This window comes from Cygnus olor, chromosome 9 (assembly GCF_009769625.2).
Source record: "Cygnus olor isolate bCygOlo1 chromosome 9, bCygOlo1.pri.v2, whole genome shotgun sequence".
Classification (NCBI taxonomy): Eukaryota; Metazoa; Chordata; class Aves; order Anseriformes; family Anatidae; genus Cygnus; species Cygnus olor.
The window spans coordinates 10,215,669-10,240,027 of NC_049177.1; the positions used below are offsets into that span (position 1 = coordinate 10,215,669).

The 24,359-nt window shown below is 44.3% G+C and overlaps 1 protein-coding gene across 6 annotated transcripts in view; it reads left to right on the top strand.

Moving 5' to 3' along the window:
- The window catches only part of MAP3K13 (mitogen-activated protein kinase kinase kinase 13), a 74,628-nt gene that overhangs the window by 29,009 nt on the left and 21,260 nt on the right, over window positions 1–24,359 (top strand). For 5 of the 6 annotated variants that reach the window (XM_040567160.1, XM_040567155.1, XM_040567158.1 and 2 more), the window contains exon 5: window positions 19,350–19,906. In XM_040567160.1, coding sequence (XP_040423094.1) covers window positions 19,405–19,906 — 502 coding nt within the window. In that variant the 5' untranslated portion in view covers window positions 19,350–19,404. Of the gene's footprint in view, window positions 1–6,543; window positions 6,816–19,349; window positions 19,907–24,359 lie in introns of those variants that run through there. The other variant, XM_040567156.1, reaches the window with a different exon arrangement.

Genomic DNA, 24,359 nt, shown 5'->3' on the forward strand with positions numbered 1-24,359 from the left:
ATAGAGGTGCCTTAAGGACATGAAGTGGGCCTTTTTGGGGGAACATGATCTTTAGTAGATTGCATGTAACGGGGGAGCAAGTGAACCAGGCAAGCTAATAATCATGTAGTCGGTTATTGGTTTTTTTGTTGTTTTTATCCCAACAATATGATACATGCTTTATGAAAAGGATACACATTTTCTGTTCTTCACTACTAAGTGGGAAATAGCAGTTGGAGCAGGCTTGCATCTCTCAGCTTGAAGGGAAAGTGCAGTCACCTTTTTTGCTCTGCTTATGCAGAACTACAGGTTTTATACGCTGTTGTGAAATAACTGTCCTGGAAGACCCCAGGGCTAATGCTTCAGCTACCATGTTTCATGCAGGACTGTCGTTCTTTCTCTTAGCCATCGCCTGTATTTACAAAGGTGGTGCTTATTTTCCCTGGATGAGCAAAATCTTCTGCAATACAAAGCTGATGGTTTGGTTTAGTTGGAATATTAGAGCATTGGTGAACTTTTATGTGCCCCTTTGAAGGTTGTGTAATTTTTGGCTGTCCCTTAGGGACAGCTCTACGACTTAATTCATGAAGCAAGTATTTGGTATGCCACGCATCATCTCCTGAGAAGGCCCTGCTTTGGGGTGATACACACGGTTCGGCATTGTCCAGCACTGCTCTTGAAAACAAGGGTCAAAATCATCGCTGCTGACAAGTTTAATGCTCTTCATCTAAATATTCTGGACCAAAAACCTGTTAAACATGATTTGAAATGTTTAAGGTGTTGTCATCACTCTTTGTAAAGTGAATAATTCTGTGCTTATTCCTTAGACAAATCAAGAGGGGCATATCCTGGGGGCTGTAGTTAGCACTGGGGGAACAGAAGAAATGTCTTGGGAAAGAGGCGCAAACCGCGCCCCCCCCCCCCCCCCCCAGCAGCGAGCTCTAACAAAAAAGCTACTGATAGCTTCATGACTGGCACTAGTCTGGGAGGAAGATGCTGAGCAGGTTTTATGCGTCTTACGAGTATTTGCATAGGGCTGATCAAGTGTTCTTGAAGGAACTTTATCACAAAACTACAGAAAACTATTAATACTAAAAATAGTGCCTTATTCTGTCAGTCTTTAACTTACAAATGCTTGAATTCTGCTGTCTTAATGGGCTTTCAACCTTTTTTGTAGTTTTTTTGCTATAAATCTGAGTAATATTCCTCAAAGAGGTTGTATAACAGTAGCAAGGCTGGAAGGACTCAATTCAGCAAGACCTCATACTGCAAAAGATCAGATTAATTTTTTAGCTTCTGGTCTTGCTGCAAAGCTTTCAGTATTTCACTGTCTTCATAGGAAAAGAGGCCCGAGAGGTTCCAGAAGATCATCTTGACCCTTTGCCTCAATGCGTCATCGTTATTGCTGGGTAGTTCTTGTGAAGTCTTTTTCATTTACCCTCTAATACAGGAGGCAACGAGACTTCCTTAGGTTAGTGCAGTATTTACCACTTAGAAAGCTTCTTCCAACTTAAGTAAACGTCTCTTGTTGCAATTTGAGTCCTTTACGTCTTCTTACCACAGAGGTGGAGGATATTTTTTTCTGTTGTTCTGCAGAAACCATTACTGTATTTAAGGACCCTTATATCTCAATCTTCTCTTCTCTTTTTAATTTGTTCACATTGAGCAACCTCAGTCAGCTCACTCTTCCCTTGTAGCTCACTTTATTAACCCTCTGGCCTTTCTTGTGCTTGTGTCCGGGGTTCTCCTTCTTGGCAAGCCTCGCCCCAAAATGGACTTTATCACAGGCTTGACCAAAACTGAGCAGACCATGAGGGTTTCTTCCATTCTCTCAAATTTGTGTTCCTGCTACTGTATAAAGGTGCCTTGTTTATGACGACTTGATGTTTATAATTTGTGCTCAGTCTGTGATCCTCTCTATCCCCAAATCCTTATCTACAGACCAGCTGCTCAGCAGTTGTTACTATATTTGTGCAGGTGATTTTCTTCCTCTGAACAGAACCTCCCATATGGTTTCACTAACTCCTCAATAGCTTCCCACTTATGCACGGGCGGATCAGTGCCTCTTTGTGGGAATAACTTAAATTATTAGGACTTTTCTTTCCACATGGCACTAATACTGAGGCTTCATTCTCGGATCTCATTTTTCCCTAGCAGTGTTCTGCAGGCTCCCAGTGTGGGAGAGGAAGGGTGACTGTAGCTCACTCAGCTTTGAAAGTGTCCCTTATAGCTGTTAATTATACATACTTAATTTTATTACTTTTGCAGCATTTCTTACTGCTGGCAGTTCAGTTAATGTTAATTATTGTTATGGAAGACTTCATTTTGAAACATTCTCTGGGAGAATCACTATTTTATGGCTGTTTCCCTGAACAAATAGATCTGCTGTTCTCACAGGGCCTCTGCCAAGGATTTCTGCAAATGACCTCCAAGGGGAAAAATAAACACATTTCCTTCCCTTTAGTTGTATGTTTTTGGGTAGACACTTTGAAGATGTGGGTGTCTTTCTCAGAGCATTGCACATCTGAGTTTGCAGCCATCTCCAGCTCCCTGCTTTCATTGCTGAACAGACCTGGAAGGCTCCCTGTGGCTCCAAGTGCTGCTGCTGTGTGAGCAGAGCGCCGACATTTCTGCTCTGAGAGGGCCCAGGGCTTGTTCCAGGGGCAGCCCTGTTGCGCCCGTAGCAGCAGGGTCACCAGAACGGGCACCCTGCTTTCATCCTACCCCAAAGGCAGCCCCTCGGCCAGGGGATGCTCATCCTCAGCGAGGCAGGAACGGGGTCTGAAATCACAGGCTGTCCTGTTGTGAACTGACCCCCTGTAAAGCCGGGCTTGTAAGCAGGGCCCCCAACTCCAGTCGCAGCTTGCCTGTTCACAGGATGTTGTACTTGCCCCGCTTCTGGGCTTTTTCTCTCTGCAGTTTTCTCCCCTTCCATCGCTCCTTGGCCCCCAGCACTTGGCTCTGAGACTTGAAGAGACTGAAGATCTTCCGATGGTTTAAGTAAAAAATTTTCCTTTCTTCCTGTCACCCACCCCCCACTGAAGTTTAGGCCATTCGGAAGGGGAATGTATACCTGCAGGGTTGGAGTGAATCAAACATCTTGCAGGTTTCAGGACTTGACAATAAAATGTCCCTCCAGACATCTTATCTATGCAAATACTTAAGCTCTCTGTTCAACAATCATTTGCTCCCTCACTTTTCCTATTTATTCATGCAGGTAGGAAGTTTTCACAGCGGAGTCCCTCTTGTTACCTCCAAATGTGTGCAGAGTGGATTTATAAACAGCCTCATGCACATGTAGTTATGAGATTAGCCTTTGAGTCACTTGAATCTCATTTCTAATTTTCTGATTTTTACTGGAGTATGCCATTTGCTTTGATTTTTCCTGCTTCCCTGTGTGTCTGTTACTGGTCGCCATCGGGGATGGAGACCTTGGGATGGATGGGCCCTTGGTCTGATGCAGCAGAACCATCCTTTCCAGTCAAAGGCTGAATTACAATTTTTGCCCCATATCAACATCAAATTACCAAGGCCTATAGATAGCAAGCTTATGTTATTTTTGACTATTGGCATAATATTGTTGTTCTCAGTCTTCTGCGATTTCAGTAGTTTTCCAGTTTATTAAAATTGAAGGTCATTGGATTGGAGAACGTGTTAAATGATTATTTTAGGACCGGGCTCAAATTAATATGATGTGCCGGCTTTGAAATGTTATGCCTAGCAGATGCTGTATACCATTCCTATTACTTACTAATTGGCTTGAAAGTGCTTAATTATCCTGCCTTTTTCAGATATAGTGAATAGATATTGTTAAATGCTTCTAGCTTTCCTTTTGCACCCATTAGCACTGGCTTTGCCTGCTATGATTCCTAATGGCCTATTTAGTTACTCAAATATCCTTTCGGAAATCCTCCTACCTGTGAAGTGTCACCACCACTTGTATGTTCCCTTATGAACTTTGGTTTTTTTAATAGCTTATACCCTTGTCTTGCTCTATATATTTCTTTTTGTTTTTTTTTCATTTTTCTCTTTAATACCGAACTGAACTTACCCATAGAGTCATGTTTGGGCATCTGATGCTTCATAAAGATTTCCCTGCTTTTGCCAATGTTCTTGTCTGAATGAGAAGGGGGGAAATTCTAACGCAGATCAACTTGAAGTTAGCTCTTTTGATGCATAAGTGGTATGCAATGTACATTATTAAAATATGTAACTGGTTGTAGCCATCCTGTTTTCTAATGATGCTGTTTGGCTACCGACATAATCTTGTAAGGAGCCATCAGTTTTAGGCCAATGACTGTTTTTTCTTTTTCTTGCTGAGTTAAGGTAGTTATCTTGGATTAAATTCAGGTGCTTGTATTTGGAAAACTTTAACCTGATCTGTTAAGTGAAGGACAAAATTGAGTGTTGGTACGTTGACCCAAGTCACCATGGAAAAGAAAATCTTAAGTTATACGTGCAGGCTCTTTTCCTCTACTGGTGTCTTCCTGGGGTTTTGTTCCCACGTACTATCCCTGGAGGGTGCTTTTTAAATGTCATTGCAATTAACCTTTGGAAACCTCTGAAAATTCATTTTTTTCTCTGAGTTTTTAGCTCTGTGGCACTGTTTCTCCTTTTCTTCTGCTTCTTGCATGTGGTACTGTGCTCCCCTTCTGGATCCTGAGATCCTGAATTTACCCTACTCCCCACCCTCCTGCCTTTTTTTTTTTTTTTTTTTTTTAGGGTAAGAACGTAATTCCCATTTCTGTTTTGTTTAAAAGTGCCACTGAAATCTGGAAGCTCTTGCTTTTGCACTGCAATGGTGAGGTAAGCCATAAGCAGGACGTGGTACCCTGGAGGCAAAGGGAAGGCAGGAGGTCAGGGCAGGTCCTCTGAGCTACGGAACCACGTGCTGCTGGGTGAGAGACCGTGGCACGAAGCGATCCTGTGGAGACATGTCGCTCTGCCTTCAGCCCTACTTCTCCCTTTGTATAGTACTGCTCAGTCTGTAGCAGGTGCATTCTCTGGGTAGAAACCTCATGATTTGCTTTTTGTGAATTTTGGCTCTTAAGACATATTATTCGGATCTCCTCAGCAAAAGTTCATGTGTGCTCTTTTTGATCTTGAAAGTAGGTAATGAGATTTGCATTAATTTTCTTTGGTCAGCTTTATAAAGGTCCATTCAAAAACCAAAGTCCCAAATCAAAACTCAAATTCAGAGCATACTAATACATTCATAGCAGCAACTCTTTGGTTGGGGTGGTTGCGTCTCCCACACTGCGGTGATGCTAAGAGACGATGTGCTGAGGGCAGGTGTAGAGCCCTGTGAGACCCACCCGGGGTCTTTTAGCATGGACCAGCAGCTGGCACCGTCCTGGCTGACTGCTGAGTCAAAGACACACTAATGAAATAAACTATTGTCCTAACACACGCAAACACCAACTTATCACCTCATATAAGCACGTCTCAGACGTTCTCTCAAAATGCTCTGCTCTACAGAGTAAGTTTTGGGACATCTGATTTTCGGCTTAGTTGCTTCTTACTTGCTAGGAAAAGGGGTGGTGAAAATACCAAAATTCTGGTTCTTAATAATCTGGAAGGCTACAAATTGGATTGGAGCTCAAGAGATCACACCAATGAGTTGTGGTAAACCCCAAGGTGGTATAGTTGCATAATGTGCAGCCTAGGTTTTTCTTCAAACCTTGACCATAATTCCTGGTTATGTTCAGCTCTCCTCTCCTTCCCTATTATTTCGAAGACAAAAATGGGGCAGAACTTGCGTTCTGTCTGTCCAGATCCAAGTTAACCATAGCTGTCCTTGTGTGCCTTCACGAGGACAGTGGCATCTACTTGGGCGTCCAAACTGACGCAGTGTGTCCTTGCATCTGGTGTGCAGAATGAAGCATATGCACTGGCATAGAAATGAAAATGAAATGAAAATGGCTGGTAGGCTGCTGTGCGGATGACCGCCCTGTTGTGCCCACCATTTGTTACGTAGCTGCATGTGTCAAACCGTGCACGCTTCGATTTTTGGTTCTAAATGTTTCTGACGTTGTGAGCCTGTCTGTCTGCTGTTGTGAATGTTTGAGAGCTGAATGTGTGATTTTTGTTAGTGCTCCTATTTTTATTTTGTTGGTGCTTTTGCATTGCTAATCAAATACAAGCCTCCTATTGTTCTCCCTGCGGCTTCCTTCCAGTACATGCTTATATTTAGTTATTTTAATAATTCCCAGGGTTTGAAATCCTCAAAAAAGCCAGAGAGATAATAAACCCCTTTTCTGATTACTAAATACATTTGATTCATCTAACAGATGGCTGTTATTTGATCTGCTGTTGTTATCCGAGCTGCACGCAGGGGCAGAAACTCGCAGGAGCGGTGACTTGGAGGCAGCAGAGGATGTCCTCGCCCGGTCCTTCCCGTGGAATGGCAGCACTGATGCCATTTTACCCCGCGGCCTCGGTTATGAGCAAATTGTTTTCGGTGGCATCTCCCCGCCTCGCACACGTAGCACGGGGCCGGGTGGGCGCCCCACGATTTGGGCGGCTCGGCGGTGGGCTCGGGCTGTGCGGTGCCCAGATTTGGCTGGCAGGAGGCGGCTGGCGGTGCCCGCGTGGATTGGCTGCCCCCCTGCTCCCCTCGCTGCACAGCCCCAGCCGGCTCCGCCGAATCTCGAAACAGCCCGATTTACATCCATTCATGAATCCGTGACGTCAGCACGCTTCTGTGCTTCTTTGCAGCAGGCTGCAGGATTGTGTGGGTGGAATTTCCTTTTATTTTGCAACACTTCCTTTTTTTTTTTGCCTTCCATCTTTTTAAAGCAAGAAAATGGAGCATCACATAGGCTACCTTAATCCTTGTAAGTATTTTGTCAAAAATGTCTTCTTTGAAGCGTGTGTGCATTTGTGTGTGCGTTTAATGGTCAGCATTACCCTTTCGCCATTTATTTCAGAAGGACAGATGGATGTTGCATTTGTGATGTGAAAGGGCTGAAAAAATGATGCTGAGAGAAAGGATAAGGAAATATGCAACCTTAATTTATCCATCACTGCCTGTAAATCTGATAGCTGTCCTGTCCTTTTGCTTGTCTGAGAGAGAGACATTTTTCAGTTACAATTTTGCACGTTATCTTCTTGTGCCCCCCTTTTAAAGGGGAAGGAGGGAATAGCAATGGAGAATGGATATATATGGAATATGCAGGGAATGACATAAGAATTACTAAAGACAGTATAAAGAAGCAGAATTGTGTGTGTATGTAGATATATATATATATATTTATGCCTTCTAGACAATCAGAATTTATTCCTTGTGGGCTAATCAATTGATTCTTCTATTGTGGTACAGTAATAAATAATTTAAATCCATTTTTGAGGTGGTGTAGAGATGTCTGTGTTTTTATCAGCCTGGTAGGAATTTGTTCCTTTATTATTGCAAATAGCACTTTGTGCTGTCTGTGTGGTACTGAACACATGATTTCTACCCTGTTTTCCTAATAGATGAGGAAGCTGGGAGTACCATTCCAATTAGTGATACTGTTCACTGGGGCAAGATTTGTCATATTCTTGCTTACCTGAATGGGGCATGATGTCATGTTTTCTCCCAGTGAAGTGAGTGGAACCATTCTTTATTTTTATTTTTGGAGACTTGGGGGGGAAGTGTCGGGTACTGCAATAGCTACATAATACCAAGCCAGACGTCTCTCAAGTAAATAAAAAATTGGGTATTTTAAGTTGATCTGGAGAAAGATGACATCAGGCCCGTGTGTTTGGGTATGCTGATTTTATCGATAGGCAGTCTGTTTCCATAGGAGAAACTGAAGGAACTTAGCGATTGTTAATTTTGAGAAAATATGGAAATATTTGAGGAAAAACAGATAAGTGAAACAAGAGAGATTTGGGTGGCCTGATTTGCAAAGATGGGCACTTTTTGCAGTAACCGCTGTGTGTGTAGTCATAGACACCTTGGGATATCCTGGAATGCAGATATGTTTAAAAGTTTCTGGTACTCTCCTTTTTGTTGTTTCCCAAATGTATGTGTGTTTTTGTTTCTAGAGAGATGCAACCCTTTGAACCTCGGCTTCTGTAACAGACTTGTGCTGTGAAAATCAAACAAATCATGATTTTGCTGTAGTAGGCTGTTTGTTTTTGTTTTAACACCAGTTTGGTTCGTGTATTTGGGCCCTCGGTCTGATTCTTTGTGATCTGGAATGGTGCTATCATTCAGATTTGTCTTTGTCCCCTGCTGCCTGGTAGTTAAATTTATAGCTGGGATTCAGTTTGACCCCTGTGTCTGGAATTAGCAAACAACTTAAAGCACAGAATATACGGTAGGCATTCTTACCATTTCTCAGTTATATGTGGAATTATGTTAATGGGTTTAATTTTTTTTTTCTGGTTGTATTTTTAACCTTCCTTTTTGTCTTCTATTGTAAAGAGTTGGTAAGTGGCTTATCTCCAGTGGATCAGAAAATGAAATAATTATTTATTTGAAAATCTCTTCATAGGTAAGCGGTTTCACAATTGATAGTTATTAAAATGTGATTCTTCTCTGAGCAGAGGCAGGATAAGAAGGATTTTACAGTATTTCCTTTTTTTTAATGACTGTTACAGCAAATATGAGAAGGTGACTGATTAGACTGGAGTTGTTCATATTTGGTACCCATTCTGTGCTTTCTGCAGTTCAGATGTGGGAATAGATTTCAAATAGTGGGACTTCTCCAAATGGCAGAATCTTTCAATAAAGCTTTTATATATCTATTTATAAAAATACAATAAGTCTGACATCAGTCATACGAACGGATTTAGTCAGAGCAGGTTCTTCTTCAGGTCTGGTCCATGGGGTTGGGGTGGGCAGGGGAAGGTGCCTGAACCTCCTTGTGCACAGAGTGTTTTGGCCAAGGTGTCCCGCCTCAGATACCAGCTGTGGAGGAAGGCAGCAGCCTTACAACTTCCAGTGAGTTTTTCAGTCATAACTGAAAGAAAATGAGTAAATTGAGGCAAATGTTGCCTCTGCATCTGCAGAAGAGGCAGGACTTTGGCACTTCAGCAAGCCCTGGTCTGCTTATGGCGCTCTTTTCTCTCCTTAGCAAATGTGCCCTGTGCAGGGGCTTAAGCTTTTGTAGGATGCTGCTATTGTAATTCTGTAGCAAACCACTTGTGCTTCTTGCAGGGGGAAAGGAGGTGCCGAGTAAATATTTCACCTAAAACACACACCGCTTTGGATTGAACAGCAAGTTGGCAGTTGTGGCAGAAATAGCGAGGTGGGCTGGAAGCAGCAACACTGTGTGTGCTTACGCCCTCCCCTGTAAATACTCAGCGTGCATTTTGACCTCTGTCCTCTTTCCCTGTTTACAACTTCAGCCGAAAAGTCTTTTGTTGGAGTGGGTTCAAAGGCGTTAGTGACAACTGAGAGTAGAGCAGGGTGAAGACTAGATTTTTTTCTGTGAAAAGTACGCGGTTTTGTAATCCTCCAGTGTAGCTGTTGGTGCTGTTCCTTCTGTGGCAGTTACTAGCTCAGTGTTAGAGGTGCTGTGAGGGAAGGAAGGAGAAACTGGGGTGCGGGTGAGAGGCTGGCCTTCTTCCAGCAGAGTGGGCTTGAGGAATGCAGGTCTCAGTCTGGACATTTTCTTCATTCCTAGGATGTTTTGTTCTTTCCTGTCCCCAACCCATTACTTTGCCACCTTCAGGCCTTGCGGAGGACACCAACATCAGTAATGAAGCTGCACAGTACCACTGAAACATAGAAAGTCTTCCCTCCCCATCCTTCTGGGCCTGAGAAGGTGCCCTTACTTTATCAATGGTAGCCAAAAAGTTGCTCAGTGGGGATGAGCTGTAGGGCTGAGTGTGGCTTGGGAAGGTCTCTGCAGGATGTTAGGGGACATGTGGCCTGTGTAGGGCCTCTGAGGGTCCTCCACGTTCCTCGGTGCGTGACTTTTTGCGTTGTGTGTGCTGTCTTGATCGTGTTACCATCGCGTAAAAGCTCGAGTGGCCTGAGAATAGGATCACACCTCTCGGGTGTTGCTCTAACCCCTTACGCTGTGTCGGTAATACAGGCTTAATAGAGGCTCCTGAGCAAGTCATTGTGCTTGCTTCTCTATGGAGGAGTAATCCTCTTTGCTTGTGGAAGTGCTATGGTGCTTACTAAACGCAGCACTGCCTCTTCCCCGCTGAGCGACCTGCTGGCTGGCCTTCAGGTGTTCCCGTGCCCTTCCCATCAGGTGTGCACTCCAGCACTGCCCACAGCATTGCTGGGGCCAAAGCACTGCACACACCCTGGCTGTTGGTATTTTTTTTTTTTTTTTTTTTTATTTTACTTTCATGGATAGTTGCTTAGATACTTCAATACTGGGTGTAAGTCATGTAAGCTGCTAGTGCTGAGAAGGTTGTGTGTGTATTTTTTTATGTCAAATATGCTTTGTGAATCTTGAATAATTCATATCTACTACAAAAATAATAACAAGTGTGAGTGAATTTACCTGAGACCAGTCTGATGCTTCACATGAATCAAAGCGAGAGTTTGATTCAGTCACTGGATTCCTGAAAATAGCACTTTGATATTGATCTTCATTCTCAAAGATCTTTCAGACATTAATTAATCTTAACACTACTCCTTGGAGGAAAATATGATGTTTCAGTTTCTAAGTTGAGGGAAATTACAAGATACGGCTCATTGATAGTACCAGTAAGTTTTAGCGGCTTCACATGGCAATGCCAGGAAAGCTGTAAAGGTGTCTGCGAACTTGAAATTTTTCCTGGATTTTGTAGTTGTAAAATACTGGAATTTAAATCCCTTAATCTGTTACTGTTATTTAGTAATGTAACATGGATCTTCAATGAGGTAAGAAAGTGCAAAATTCAGAAGATTGGAGAGAAAACGACTGGAGCAGCACCTGAAGTCTGTGACTGGGTTTTAAAAGGTGTTTCATACCAAGAAGACAGCTGTAAAGATGAAAGAGATGAGTGCAACTTAAGGTCATTTCTAAATTTTGATCCAAGACAGATTCCAGTAGTAAGTCAGTGGTATAAAAGGTTAATCAGAGTTTAGTCTTTCATTTATACTAGCTAAATGTTATACAGTAGCGTAGATGAGCCTGTGATGGAGGCTAGTCCACTAGCCATCAGAACATTGTGCTGGAACCACTGGTGTTAAATAGTTGAAGATGTGCCCGTAGTTGAAGACGTGCAGACAACCAAAACAGAAGTCACAAATGGGCGTACAAATGTGAGCTGAACTTGGTGAAGTCAAATTGTTATAACAGGATGGTACAAGGTGGTCTCTCGTTTGTCACCCCTTTTTCCGCTTCCCAGCCCTGTCCCAAGGGGGCAGGTGGTTGATAAATTATCCTTTTTTCAAAAACCGAGGGTCTCAATGTAGAAACACAGAGAAGGGCTGTTGCATTAGAAATATGTAGTACCAAAATCCTGCAGTGAATTTAAGAATCATTATGCAACAACACTTATTTCCTGTGGCATCAGATTATGCAATTTCTGAGCAGAAGAATGCAAAGCCCTGGAAGAACACTGTAGCATTTTAGGAGATCCAAAAATACCTTATACAGGATAGAGGAAGCATTTATGTATGTAGTGCTGAAAATACACAGTTATGTAAGCTGCTTATTTCACAAACTGCTCTTTGGAAAGCTGGCTAGCTAGCAGGTGAAACAGGAATCAATCTAGCTTTTGCTGAAATCAGCTGAAGAGGTCTTCCTGAATACAAGGGAGGGTGGATTGGCTTTTTGTCTGCCTTGTTCGCAAAAATGATTTTTTGCTTTGTTTGTTCCTTGTGCCAAAAAGAAGTGGATGCTTGATTTCTTCTTCCAAATCAAGCTCTTCTCAGCCTCCCACAAATCTGTGACCTTATATTGAAGGAGTTCCTAGCTTAAATATTTGTCTAGTGCTTGTGGAGTTTAAATCATTCCTATGTGGAGAGCCAGTGCAGATGCACAACTTTCACGTAGTGGTAAGAGTCAACAGAGCTGTTTTAAGGTGAAGTCCTGGGGATCTATTAAATGTCTTTGGAGGAGTCAAGAGGACATGAGAAAAGGGGATCTGGTCGATGCAATCTATTGGAATTTTGGCATGATTACTTACCCAACACTCTTAAAGAAACTAACCAGCTGTAAAATAATGGGGACACCCCTCTCACTGACAAATAATTGGTTAAATGATATGAAATTAGAGAAGGGATACAGCGAGTAGTGTTGAAAACGTTTTCACTAAAAGAAGCTGTCATGGTAGTCTGTTCTGGAGATTGCGCTACCCGTACTCCTTACACCTGTGCTTCCCTTGCCCAGATCATTTAGGAATATTCTAAAGCAAAAGCATTTGTCTGCAGAAGCGAGGCCTTCAGGATAAGAAACATGCAAGGCAGATGCAGAGAGTACTAGATGGGTCTCAAACTTGGGTGATAAAATGGCAGTCAAATTTACTGTTGTTTACATACAGTTTAATCTTAACATCCCGTATGTGGGGATTAGGCTCTGAATTGGCTTTTACTGCTCTGGAATGAGATCTTGAGGTTGTATGAGATCCGTGGAAGTTAGCTGAGCATCCTGAAGCATGCCTAGACATCAGATAGCATTGGAGGAATAGTTAGGAAAGAAGTGAAGAACAAAACTGATTATTATGCTTTTGTACACTTCTGTGGTGTGCCCACACTGGGGATTCTCTCTGTGGTTTCACTCCCCTGTCTCTAAGATGATACAGGAGAAATGGGAAAGATGCAGAGAGGTGATCAAAGATACAGAGCAACTTTTGTAGGGTGAGTGAGTGGGTGGAGTGGGACTTCTCAGGCTCAGAAAAAGATGTTGGAGTGGAGGATGAGATGGTTCATAAAATCGCAGCTGGCATTAAGATAAGCAGGGTTCAGGTGTCCTTGAAACAGTGAGCAACTGGTGGTTTGAAGAATGCGATCAGCTGGTGAGGGGTTCGTTGCGAAGAATAAGTTGGTGTTACCTTGTGCAACGTATGGTTAAGCTACAAAACCGCTTGCTGCAGCATAGCGTTTACCAAAGGGTTCTGGTTCAAATGACACATTCGTGCAGGAAACATGGAGTGGGCTACAGAATAGAAAAATACCATGGTGCGCTGCTGATGCACAGAGAGCGGGTGAGCTGCACGTCATGGGGAAACTGGCTGGGGCTGTACCAGGGAGATTTCCCTGTCCTTGGTTTCCCTGCCTTGGTTTTTGGAGGCAGGAAATGGACAGAGATGAACCTGTCGTTCTTGTGTGGTATGGGTTTTTTCTTATAGTATGGTCCAGGTGTCGCTTACTTCTACTCTGATGAGCTTAGCTGGAATATATAAGGTGCACAGCAAACCTCCAGCTGGCTTGATGCACAGAGCTTGAATTCAGCCATTATGAGTATTTCTTGGCTGGTATACTGTACTATTTTTGTCACTGTCAGAAAGGGTTCAGACCAGAAAGCGAGACAGAGTTGTCTTTCTCACTGAGACAGCGACAGACAAAAGTACATCACAACTGTAAAATCACTTTTGCCAAAAACACTGAGTACCTATTTGAGGATAGACAGGGAATGTGTTGAATAAAGACGAACATTAATCAGCAGACACATGAGTTCAAGCTTCTGTTGTGATAGTACATGACATACCGTTACATGTCCGTGGTCTCACCTGCTTAATGCCCATGGCTGCATCAAAATACTGTTAGCATTTTAGTATGACTCTTAGAGGTGTAAGCCCTAATGCACAGCTCAGGAAATGCCTAGGGAGTCTGCAAAAGTTAGTTCTCTTATGTTAAGGTGCCATCCAAATATTTCCCAGAGAAAGGAATTAAAAGTGTGTAGTCTAGTCTTACTCTGCAGTAGGTACAGAAGTAATGCAGTGTGTATCTGACAACCAGAAATAACAGGGTGAAGCACAGGACCCCCCCCAGTGTTACAATACCTTGGTTTACCCAGGTATGTGCTGTTTTCTTGTAGAGTAAGCTACGGTACACGCATAAATGTGTTGAGATCAGAGCTGCTGCAGTGACAGTCAGAAAATCTTGTTAGTTCAGATGAAAGGTTTTCAACTGTTTTATCAGAAATTAACGATGTTTTGGCAATGTCGCAGTTGTGATACTCGAAAATAAGGCAGGATCATGGCTGAGTATCCGAGCAGGTGTGAGAGATGGGATGTGTGTTGTGATGTGGAAGGAGCTTCCTTGAAGGAAGAGAGAGAGATTGATTTCCTACCCCCAAACAAACAAAAAACCACCCAAGCAAAAACAACCACAAAACAAACAAAACAAGCTGTTGCCTTGGGCTACTTCATAGCTTAAAGATTTGCACATGCTGTGGGCTAGCTTAGTGCAGCTTCTTTTTTGAAAACCTAATAAAATAAATCTTTTTCTTATATGAAAAAGGGAAGGCAAGGCAGAGCAATTATGGGTGAAGCATCAGGATATGCTCAGTTATATTTCCTTCTCTGAATAATACTACTTCAGAAAAAATAAGAGGTTGCGTTTGGCTGGTCAGTGTAACTCATTCCGTATTAATATATCTGTTACCACAGTTTGTGTTCAGAACAACCATGCAAAACACAAGCATGCGTTCCCAGTGATGTAAAACTGGACAAGTGCAGCATAAGAGGAGTATCTGATTCACTCGAACGGCACTTTCCTCACCAAGAGAATGCGAAAAGAATAAGGTTTTTTGGAGTCCTGTGGAATAAAAATGATGTGATCTCAAAACCCAGAGCTCAGAAATGAGAGCCTAAGCTGTGGTGCTCGCCAGGTCAGCGACTGTCGGTTCTTTCATGTGCTGAAGTTAGACCACGTGCCAGGTCAAGAGATTGTAGAAGACTGTGGCAACCTGTTGTGAGAACTCCCTGTTAGAGTAAAGAGATAATCACCAGGGGCAGTAGAGCTGCAGGATGCGTGTAGTGAGATAACTGTACTTTATAAGCTTTTTGTATTTTTGTTAGATTCTGGAAGGTTTTAAAGTATTGTCCCAAGCCAGGAGCATTGCGTGAGCCTTGAGATGATATGCACATAAACTGCAGTTGCGTTATCAGTGCAGAAAGGTGTGTTTACTTTGCTGTGCCTAATGTAGCCAAGAGAAAATCATGTTGAGTACCAGGAAAAGGGAAGGGAGGTCCAGGTAAGGGAGCTCCAGGGTGCAAATATAAGTAGTGCTATGGACAGGAAGCCCCTCTGACCTTGATGTTTGCCCTGTGTCAGTTCGCTAGTCTTGGCCAGCTGCTCTTATTCAACGCTTGAGTGTAGATCAGAGGATTGCCTTTATTTCCGTTGTATGATGGAAGTGCAAGCACAGAATATGCTTGACTGTGTAATGTAATAAATAGCATTTTAAGGAAACTAAATATTACTAGAAGTGTGCTTATTAGGAAACTGAGTGGTGCCCACTTTGTACTTATGCAGCCTTTACAGTATACTAAAATTTTATTCGTGTGCTATGTCTGGAATTATGATTTGCTACTTGAGTTTTAGCACAGCTCTTCGAAGGAGAAACTTCCATGATAGCCCGTGTGTTTAACTCTGCCACGTCTCCAAACCCCACCACTGCTTTGACATAGTCGTATCTGCTTGGCTTGTACAGGTAGTGCTTGCTTCGGTGGCTCTGTGCGCATGAGATCACGCTCCTGAGGGATGCTTCCAGGGCCACGCAGGATCAGGCGATGTGAGAGCATGTCTTGTGATAACTGATTCACCCACTCTGGTGCTGCCTCACCTGATCTGTCACTCTTCTAATAGTTGTAAACTGCAGTTCAGTCTGGCTGGCGTGTTAAGGTGCAGCCAGTCTCTTTCTTCTTAAAGGAGTTGTGCTTTGTCCTGCTTTTCTTTGGGCGTGGTGGGATTTTGCTGGGAAAAAAGCTGTGCCTGGAAATGGAATCACAAAAAGTTGTGATCACACAAAATTATACTGAGCCCTAAATTTCCTTATAAACTAAAACAAATTTTTTAGCTGCAGAGTGCCTGAACTCATCAAAATAGCTCAAATCAGAGGTTCTGCCTTGAAGTCTGCTGTTGCAGAAGCACTTTGTGAAATCTGAGTATCTTAAATATGCACACAATCCTCCTACACATGCATACAGCTTTCAGCTTTGACTTGGAGACTGCTATGGCAGAAGCGTCGGTAAGATAGAAACAGAATGCCGCTTGTCTATGCTCTTCACTGTACAAGTTAAGGAGGCACATACCGATCATAAACATCCCAAACAGCAAACATTCTGTGTAAAATGAAACTTTAAACTTTCAATGAAACGATTTTTCAGTTCAATATAAATGACCTCAGTCATATCCTTGGTACTGTGACCGAAGAATAGGGGAGGCATGACAGTAAAGCTCGAAAAATTCTCTTTATTCCTTGTTTGAAGAGATGGCAAGGTCGAGGACAACCTAATTTGTTAGTGTTAAATCAAATTTTGCTGGGGGAAGAGGTGGTACATTGCAGAATTTACTGTAATATAAGATGATCAAAAAAATTCATTTCCCCAACAAGTCAACATTGATGCATTGTGGCAGCCATTGCCTTCTAACCCCCGCTAACGTATCTGGACTACTTTACTTCATGTAGGCCTGATATGGAGTTGTTTTAAAATAAATGCTGCCTTCTCATGCTCTCAATGAGTTCACTACACCTCTGAAAAATCAGACTGCTTATGTAAGTACCTAAATAAGGCTCTATCACGCCAGTTAGAAAACAATTCCGTAACTTTTGCATGCCTCCTGTCCCTTCCTCCTGACTTGATGAAGCAGATATAGTAGTATATACTATATATGCTGTATATACCATACTTTATTATTATTTGAAACAGCTAGGACTTGCAGAAGGGAAGTTGATCTAGTAAGACAGACCTGGTGTCCACAAAGCTGGGATTTTGTTCTTGGCCGTGGTATCAGTCACGGGAGCGGTGTTGTGCTGGCCCTGCTGCGGGCAGGAGGGAGGTTGAACCTGGTATCTTCCAGAGGTCCTTCCCAGCCAGAGCATCTGGTTTGGTGGCCAGCCTACTGTATCCAGCGCAGAAAATGCATACGGTTTGCCTCAACTTTGTCTTTTTCTTGAGAACAATAAAAGGGATTCTTTGTGCCTTTGCATTTTGTGCTGTATTGTGCCCCTGATCTTGGTGGAAGGCTGCAGGCCTCTATAGGGCAAATAATATCGGGGTACTGAGGGTCAGGGTGGTCTGGTAGCTGCTTAGCAGCACTACTTAAAAACATTGCAGTGCCTCAGTAGCAGGATGAAAAAGAGAGGCTTAACTTTCCATGAAATGCAGGGGGAGGTGCATATGGTGCTCATAATCCATCTAGAAACAAGGCAAATGTGGAAAGTATACCAGGAGAGCTGTTCTTTCTCTGTTAAATCTACACAATCCAACATTCCAGAGTCAGGAAACTACGTGAAAAGGTAACAGCAAAATCCTAGATTTTTATTAGCTAGTGTATTTACAGAATCATGTAAGAGTAAAACAATTTTATCCCCCAAGTCTGATTTAATCCTTAATGCACTTCCCATTGTTTAAACTTGAGGTATTTTGATACACTGTAACCTCAAATTCTTGTTTTGGATCTTAGTTCAGAGATTTTTTCAGGTGAAACTGAGACTAATGTTTTACTTACATTGCTTAACATGCTGTGTTATAAAAAGCAGATTCCTCTGTAGGAACATTGGTCACACTTTGCATAAAAAGTCACTCGTCCCTTTCAGACCTCTGGAAATAGCAGGGGAGTGCCCAGGATTGCTGAGTTGGAGCTGGTTTGGTATTTTTCTGAAACTCTGTTCAGCTTTGAACTTTCCCCTTTTTCTTCTTTGTATCAGCAACAAAATCTGTCATCATTTAACTCCTACTAGCGGTAACCATACTGCAGCAGGCACCCTACAACTTCCCACGCCAGGGAGTCAGTCCTTTAATGCCCGTCACAGGTAGGACAGGAATAACCAATCCTTGAGGTTCCTGTTCAAGTTGGTCGGTTCCTTTACTAGCACAGACTGTGATGCAATTTTGGACTCACTTGCTATTTTGCTTTCCCTCAAAAAATTAAGTTTACAAACGAGATGACGTCTTTCTAATAAAGCTTTTATGTGTACCCCACGTGAGCAGGCGGAAATAAGGGGATGTGGAAACAGGCTCTTGGCTGTTCCCATTTGCCTCCGATGCAGAGGGACTGAAGCACAAGGCATGAGCTTTTCATACACCAAGCTGAAGTTCTTATCTTTAATCTCTGTAATGACCTCATCTTGAGAATTTACGGGCCTGAGCTGTTCTCATGTGATTGGCTGCATGTACCTGGCCACCTCTTTCTTCCCTTCAGTGCCTGTTTGCAGAGCTCGGGACTTTGCACCCACTGTAACTGATCTTACTTTTTAACAAAACAGTTTCTCTGACTGCCATTTTTCCCCTCTTAACCTCATATGGGATTTAAGATCGGACTTTGTCCCGTTACAGGCTGCATGTGCTTAATTGCTTCAGGCGCAGGGTTAGGCTTGTCCCAGGAGGGGCTCTGCCCACCACGGTGGGCAGCCAGCACAGCGCCGCGGGACCCTCGGCCGCCCCACACCTCTGGGTGCAGGCTGGCTTCACCGAGAGGTGGCACGAGGCTGCCTCGTGGAAGGGGGAGCTGCAGTGGGGCACAGGGCAAGAGCAGAGAGATGGGGGGACTTTGAGAAGGAGGCACCAGCTCTGAGTTTATATGCAGGCTGCCAGGAGCTTTGTGCGGGGGGAAGCAGCAGAGCAGGAGGAGGTGCTCAGCGGGCTGGCGGAAGGAGGGAGATGAGAGGCGTGTACTGTTCCTGTGGAGTTCTGTAAGTCTTCAGTGGTTTTGAGGATAACATACATGGTTAGAGAACGTAACATCTTGCTATATTGACCTTGACAGTACTAAACTAAAGGATTAGGATGGCACGACTTGGTGGGTCTCTGAGGGAGCAGGTACAACCACCACAACCACCCCTTGGTGGATGCAAGACACTCTATCGCTGTGCTGCGTTTCTCTAACGCCTCATCTCGGGGCTCTGCAGAGGAATTCTGAGTCTGTGAGCTGCGCCAGACCCAGAAACAGTGACTGCACTCAGATTATGCCTGAGCTGGAAAACACCTGGGGATCAGCTTCAGTCTGAGAAGGGCTGTGTACTAATCACAAAGAGACCATTCTGTGCCGCAAAGTGTCTTTCACAGTTCTGACCTTGAGGCTTGTGTGTGTAACTACTGGTGTTTGTTTACCGGGCAATTCCTGCACTAGGTTACTGAGAGTACTGTGCCAGTGGAGTTTCTGTAGGAATAATTTATTTGCTTCTTTGAGGGCAGTAAGTATTTAATAAGTATCAGCGGTTGTCTGGTATGGCTAGTTAATTATCAGCTCACCTCTCAAAAGTGTACGTTGTGAAAACACTTGAATAAAAATCTGAAAGTTGTTCTTTTTCCTCTCATTCCAGGTACTGGGTCCTCGTGTCACTAATTCTCTAAGTACCAACTCTGACCATCTCCTTGATGCACACTCACGGCATCATGGCCAGTACTCAGGAGCGCCTGAGCTTGTCTTCCTCTCCAAACTCGATCGGCAAAGCTTTCTGTGAAGATAAAGACTTTGGTAGGATACAAGATGAACATGGACCTACTGGAAACCACCCGTCCCCTGAGCTCATAGAGGATGTGCGTGAGAAGGGCTTGCTGCAGGCAGACCTCATCGAGAACATGAGCAGCCCGGTCACTGCAGCAGTGCTGACCAGCATCAGCGAGGACTCTAGGGACCAATTTGAGAACAGCGTGCTGCAGCTGCGGGAGCAGGATGAATCTGAAGCAGCCATTCCTCAGGGCAACAGGAGCACTATGGATGGGGAGAGCAACAGTGGAGCAGATGACGTCAAAGTCCAGTTCAACAGATCAGGCAGTGGGAGCGGTGGGTTTCTCGAGGGACTCTTTGGTTGTCTGAGGCCCGTGTGGAACATCATAGGCAAAGCGTACTCCACAGACTACAAACTGCAACAGCAAGGTAAGTAGGGAAGATGACCTTCGTTTCTTCCGGGGCAGCATGTGAAATGTGGAAAGAACCGAGGGCTTTTTCCCAGCTTTTTGTGTGACCGTTTTGCCACATACAGCACTGTAATGGGTTTGCAAAGAGAAGTCCTGCGCTGCACAGCCTACAGCTCTCATTAGCAGCAAAGGCTGCAAGGGACAGAGTGAAAAATAAACGCATATTCTGACCCAGGCCTTGGGCTGTCGTGACAAAGTCTGAATCTGAACCAGGTATTTTTGTAAGTGAGGAACAGAAAGAATTGTGGCAAATGGGGGATCAAGCCAACTACTTAATTTCTGCACTTTTCTCATGCCAGGTGAACTTGACATAGGGATGACTTCTCCTGCATGTGCACGAGGGTTGTCTCCAGTTGACTGCCAAATAACAGAAATATTGCTTCTCTCTGGGCACATTACATGAAAAAAATACATATATATTTATGAAAAATGTAATTTGGGAATAAGTTATGTCCCAAACGCTTGCATACGCGTATCCTTAGGGGCTACTGAAGGCTTAAGAGCTGAGTATGCTATGCCTTCGGTGTCCAATTTCTCCCCTAGCATGGGGGGAGGGAAATGGCAGATGGGAAAAGAACAAGCTGTCATTTGAATTAAGGAGCTGAAATGGGTGAGGTGTCAATAGGAACAGCCTGACCACCACACCACTACCGTGGGGTAGAAGCCTCCTGTTATCATGATTCAGTTTAAATCAAATGATTTTCTGGCATAGACAAGTTATAGGTTTTCCAACTACAAATCTTATTGTTAACATCTGACATTGTTCATACCTACACCCCAGACTGTTTTGTTGGGGAGCATTTCCTAAGCTGAGGTAACAGCACTGTTAAATAGCATGTTGGGTGAATCTGGCTTGAAATAAACTTACAGCTTCTTCCAAGAGTCAGTCGCTTCCAGTCCTTAACTCTGAGCAGGGAAATCCTCCTGTGCACTGCAGAATGGCAGGTGTCTTCTTGGGCAGCAGCCCCGGGGGGTATCAGACCTGTGTGCTGAGCAGCGCTCTGGCTGTGCTTGCGGTCCTTCTGCAGAGGTGGGTCGAAGTTTTGTCCACGTGCTTGAAACTCGGTATGGCACACCTGCATGAGTCTATAAATAAAAATGGTGACCGACAATTCCGTGCGGAGTTAGCACTACTGGAAGGATCGCACAATATGCGGAGTCAGATGTGGTGAGTTTTGGAAGAGACAGGGTCTGGTTGGAACCTCCCTTGTAAAGGAAAATGAGCTGCTGAGCAGTCAGGTATCGTCTGGAGGAGGCGTGGTATCGGTATGTCAGTGTTATGCTGCTTTGGGTTGTAATATGTTATATTACAATCAGTATTTTTCCGTGAAGCTGAAACTTTTGAATGAGAGGACACTTTATGTATCAGTAGCTATTATACTCTTTATGTATTTAAAAAACCAAACAGTCCAGTTTTGCATCAAAAACGCATGATGAGAAGAAAACAAAGCCTAATGAATATGTATGGTTTTAAATTAATATTAACAATTCCGTGTTTTCAGCCCCTAATTTCTCTCTCTGTTTTGTTTTATTATTTGTTCAGAGATTTCTTTAATGTGGTATTTGAGAGCAAGAAACTGTTTCTCTGTGCAATCCTTAATACAGGAAGTTCTTGTTCCAAATTGCACTGGTGCGTGAAGATCACGCTGCAAGTGCACCTTGCCCACAGCTTCCTAGGTCTGTGTGGTGCTTTCTAGAAGCCTGGACCCTTCATGTTGCAGAGTTGCATCGGCTGCTTCCAGTGATCCTATGAATATTGCGTATGAGCACTCTAAGACTTCTCACCAGGTCAGACTGGGGGCTGTGGGGCCATCCTGTGCTTGCACGTGCCTGCAAGCTCAGATGGTAGCTTCAGGAAAGCTACCTGGGAAGCAGAGGTCATATTTTGCATAGAATTGGGACAGCAGATGCACTGGAGACCAATGGTTTAATAAGTGCCTTGATGGCCCATAGGGGACACTTCCTTTTGTATGAAAGTTGCTAATAAGCAAGATTGAAGCACTAACTAATGAAAATGAGCAGCTGAGAGCGTTGTTGTGTTTAGGGGATGTATTTAGAGCTCCTCTTCTTAGTACAGAAGTAGTGTGCCATCCTCAGTGTCACGAGCACGTTCAGAGCCAGAGATCCGTGGATGCTTTGCAGTTTGTCGCTGCCATTAGGCGCTTCCTCAAAGGGCAGTTTTGAAATGGCCACAGATGAGGCAAGGCTGAAGATTAATTTGGGTCAGCTGTGTGCGGCCTATGTGGTTTAGCTGCATCTTCAATATCTTCACTGTTTTAAGGGAGAATGAAAGGATATTTCTTCTACAGATTTGCTCTGGTGGTGTTAGATGACTACTACTGTCTGGGGACAAAGCTTTTTAAGCTGGTTCTGTGCTAAAGCTTGAGGATTTTGTCAGAATGTTCATACTCCGTTTTCCAAATGATCTCATTCCTGCTTCTTGCCACCATGTTGGTGCACTTCATCAGCTACGTGCAGACCACCAGGTCAGTAACCGAAGTATGGGATTTTTTACTTTTGCTGTCCTGTTTAGCAAGAGCAGAACAGCTACAAGGTTCATGTTTGTGCAGTGTTCTGCGTTTGGAGGCTGCGGAAATGCCTCTGGCCCTTTCGGCAGCACGGGGATGCTTGGGACGGCCTTTCGTTCCCCCGGGAGCTTATTTACAGCCCTGGGCTGCTGCCACAGGTCTGTGTAGATGATCTGTCCCCTCTTCATGAAGCAACTCCATTAAGCCAGAGGAGTGTTCGGTTGCTAATCCTGGAGCAATGCTCTGTGTTGGGCTGAATCACCTCTGGGCTAGGAGTCTGGCGTGGACCTTCAGGCAAGGGCACTGCCCGTAACTGCGAGTCCTTTTTACAGCTCACCAGCAGCTCTGCTTGGCTGCCTGTGTCCCCTTCAGGCAGCTGCTGCTCCTCTGGGAGCACAGGTTGCCCAGACAAGATGACGTGGGTGCTGTAGTGGGGCGGTTGTACATGGTAAGAGAGAAGTAGGCTCCATGCCCTTTGCAAATGCCTGATACTGAGTCCGTGTTGCCTGCCAAGCCTGGCTTGGGACTTCGTGGGTGAGAGAAAAGGGTAAGAAAAGCAGCTGTAACGGGATTCCCCGTTCTCTTCCAGTTGAAATTATTCCCTGTCTTTCCTCCTTAGCATTCAAGATGGTCATCAAGAAGAGTGTTTCTGTGCATTTCTTCTTTATGGTAAGGCTAGTTTGTGTTTTGTAAGGGCTGATTAGACTTTCGAGCCATTTCCTTTGGATTAAGAGTCAGTTCTTCAGGTGTTGCTCTCACCTTCCATTTCACAAGTTACGTGGTTGCCTTCATTCCCGCGTAAGCCCAGAGATCAAGGTGCTTGTTGAAGTGTGTGTGTGGTTTTTTATAAAGCAGAGATGCTGCTTGTCGTGATGCCAGTGCTGGCGAGCAGCCAGCGCTAGCAAACGGCAAAAATTTGCTTCAAATAGATGGCTCGGCTGCTCCTGCGTTTCTTTCCCTTGGGATACAGATTACCATCATTCTACTCAAATGGTTCTTAATCACCTTAGAAACGCAAGCTCTTGCGTAATGCCAGCTGCTATTGCGCTTTAATTTATTTAAAGGAAGTGTCCCACAAGTTTGTGGAGGCCCAGAAGAGCCTGGAATACAAACTGCTCCATGCTAGTAGGAGATGTCCTCAGCTCTCTCCTGCTGGGAGACGTGCTAGGAGAGCTCTAGCAAGCCCTGGGCCTGGGCAGCCCCAGGGGGTTTGGCCAAGCAATGCCATGGGCTCCTTGATCAAACTGGCAGTACGGCTCGATGGGATTAGTGTGTCCAGATGGGTCTCCTGGCCACTCTTCATGTCATCTGAAGTGTTGTTCTCATGGACACTGACTTAGCTAGGGTTCGTTGTCATAGCCATGCACCCGAAGTCTTGCAGCTGGTTTATGCAAGTCCTCTTCTGTTTCGAGTTGTTGGTTGGGATCCGAGACCTCAGCATCACCTCGAGCGCACTGTGTTCCTCGTCGTGCCTGCCCCGCAGAAGTGCCGCGGCTGGCACACCATCGTTCACCGTCCTCTGCTTCGAGGCCTGCTCAGGATGGTTTGTGCAGGCCAAGGGGCGGCCTCACAGGCCGCTCTGCATGTGCTGTGTATGGCCGCAGCTTCCCCCTGTGTGTGCAGCTGGGGCTGTGTCGAGTCCTCTCTTTTGCAGCCTTGCCCGTTGCCCCTCAGCAGAGCTGATCTGACCTGGTATTTTTAATACCGACCCTTGTCAGCCTGTTGTCCTGTTGTGGTTTAGCCCGGCTGGCAGCCAAACACCACAGAGCCGTTCGCTCACCCTCCCCCCTCCCTCTCCGGGATGGGGAAGAGAAACGGGAAAGTGAAGTCTGTGAGTTGAGATAAAGACAGTTTATTAAGACAGGGAAAAGAATAACAACAACA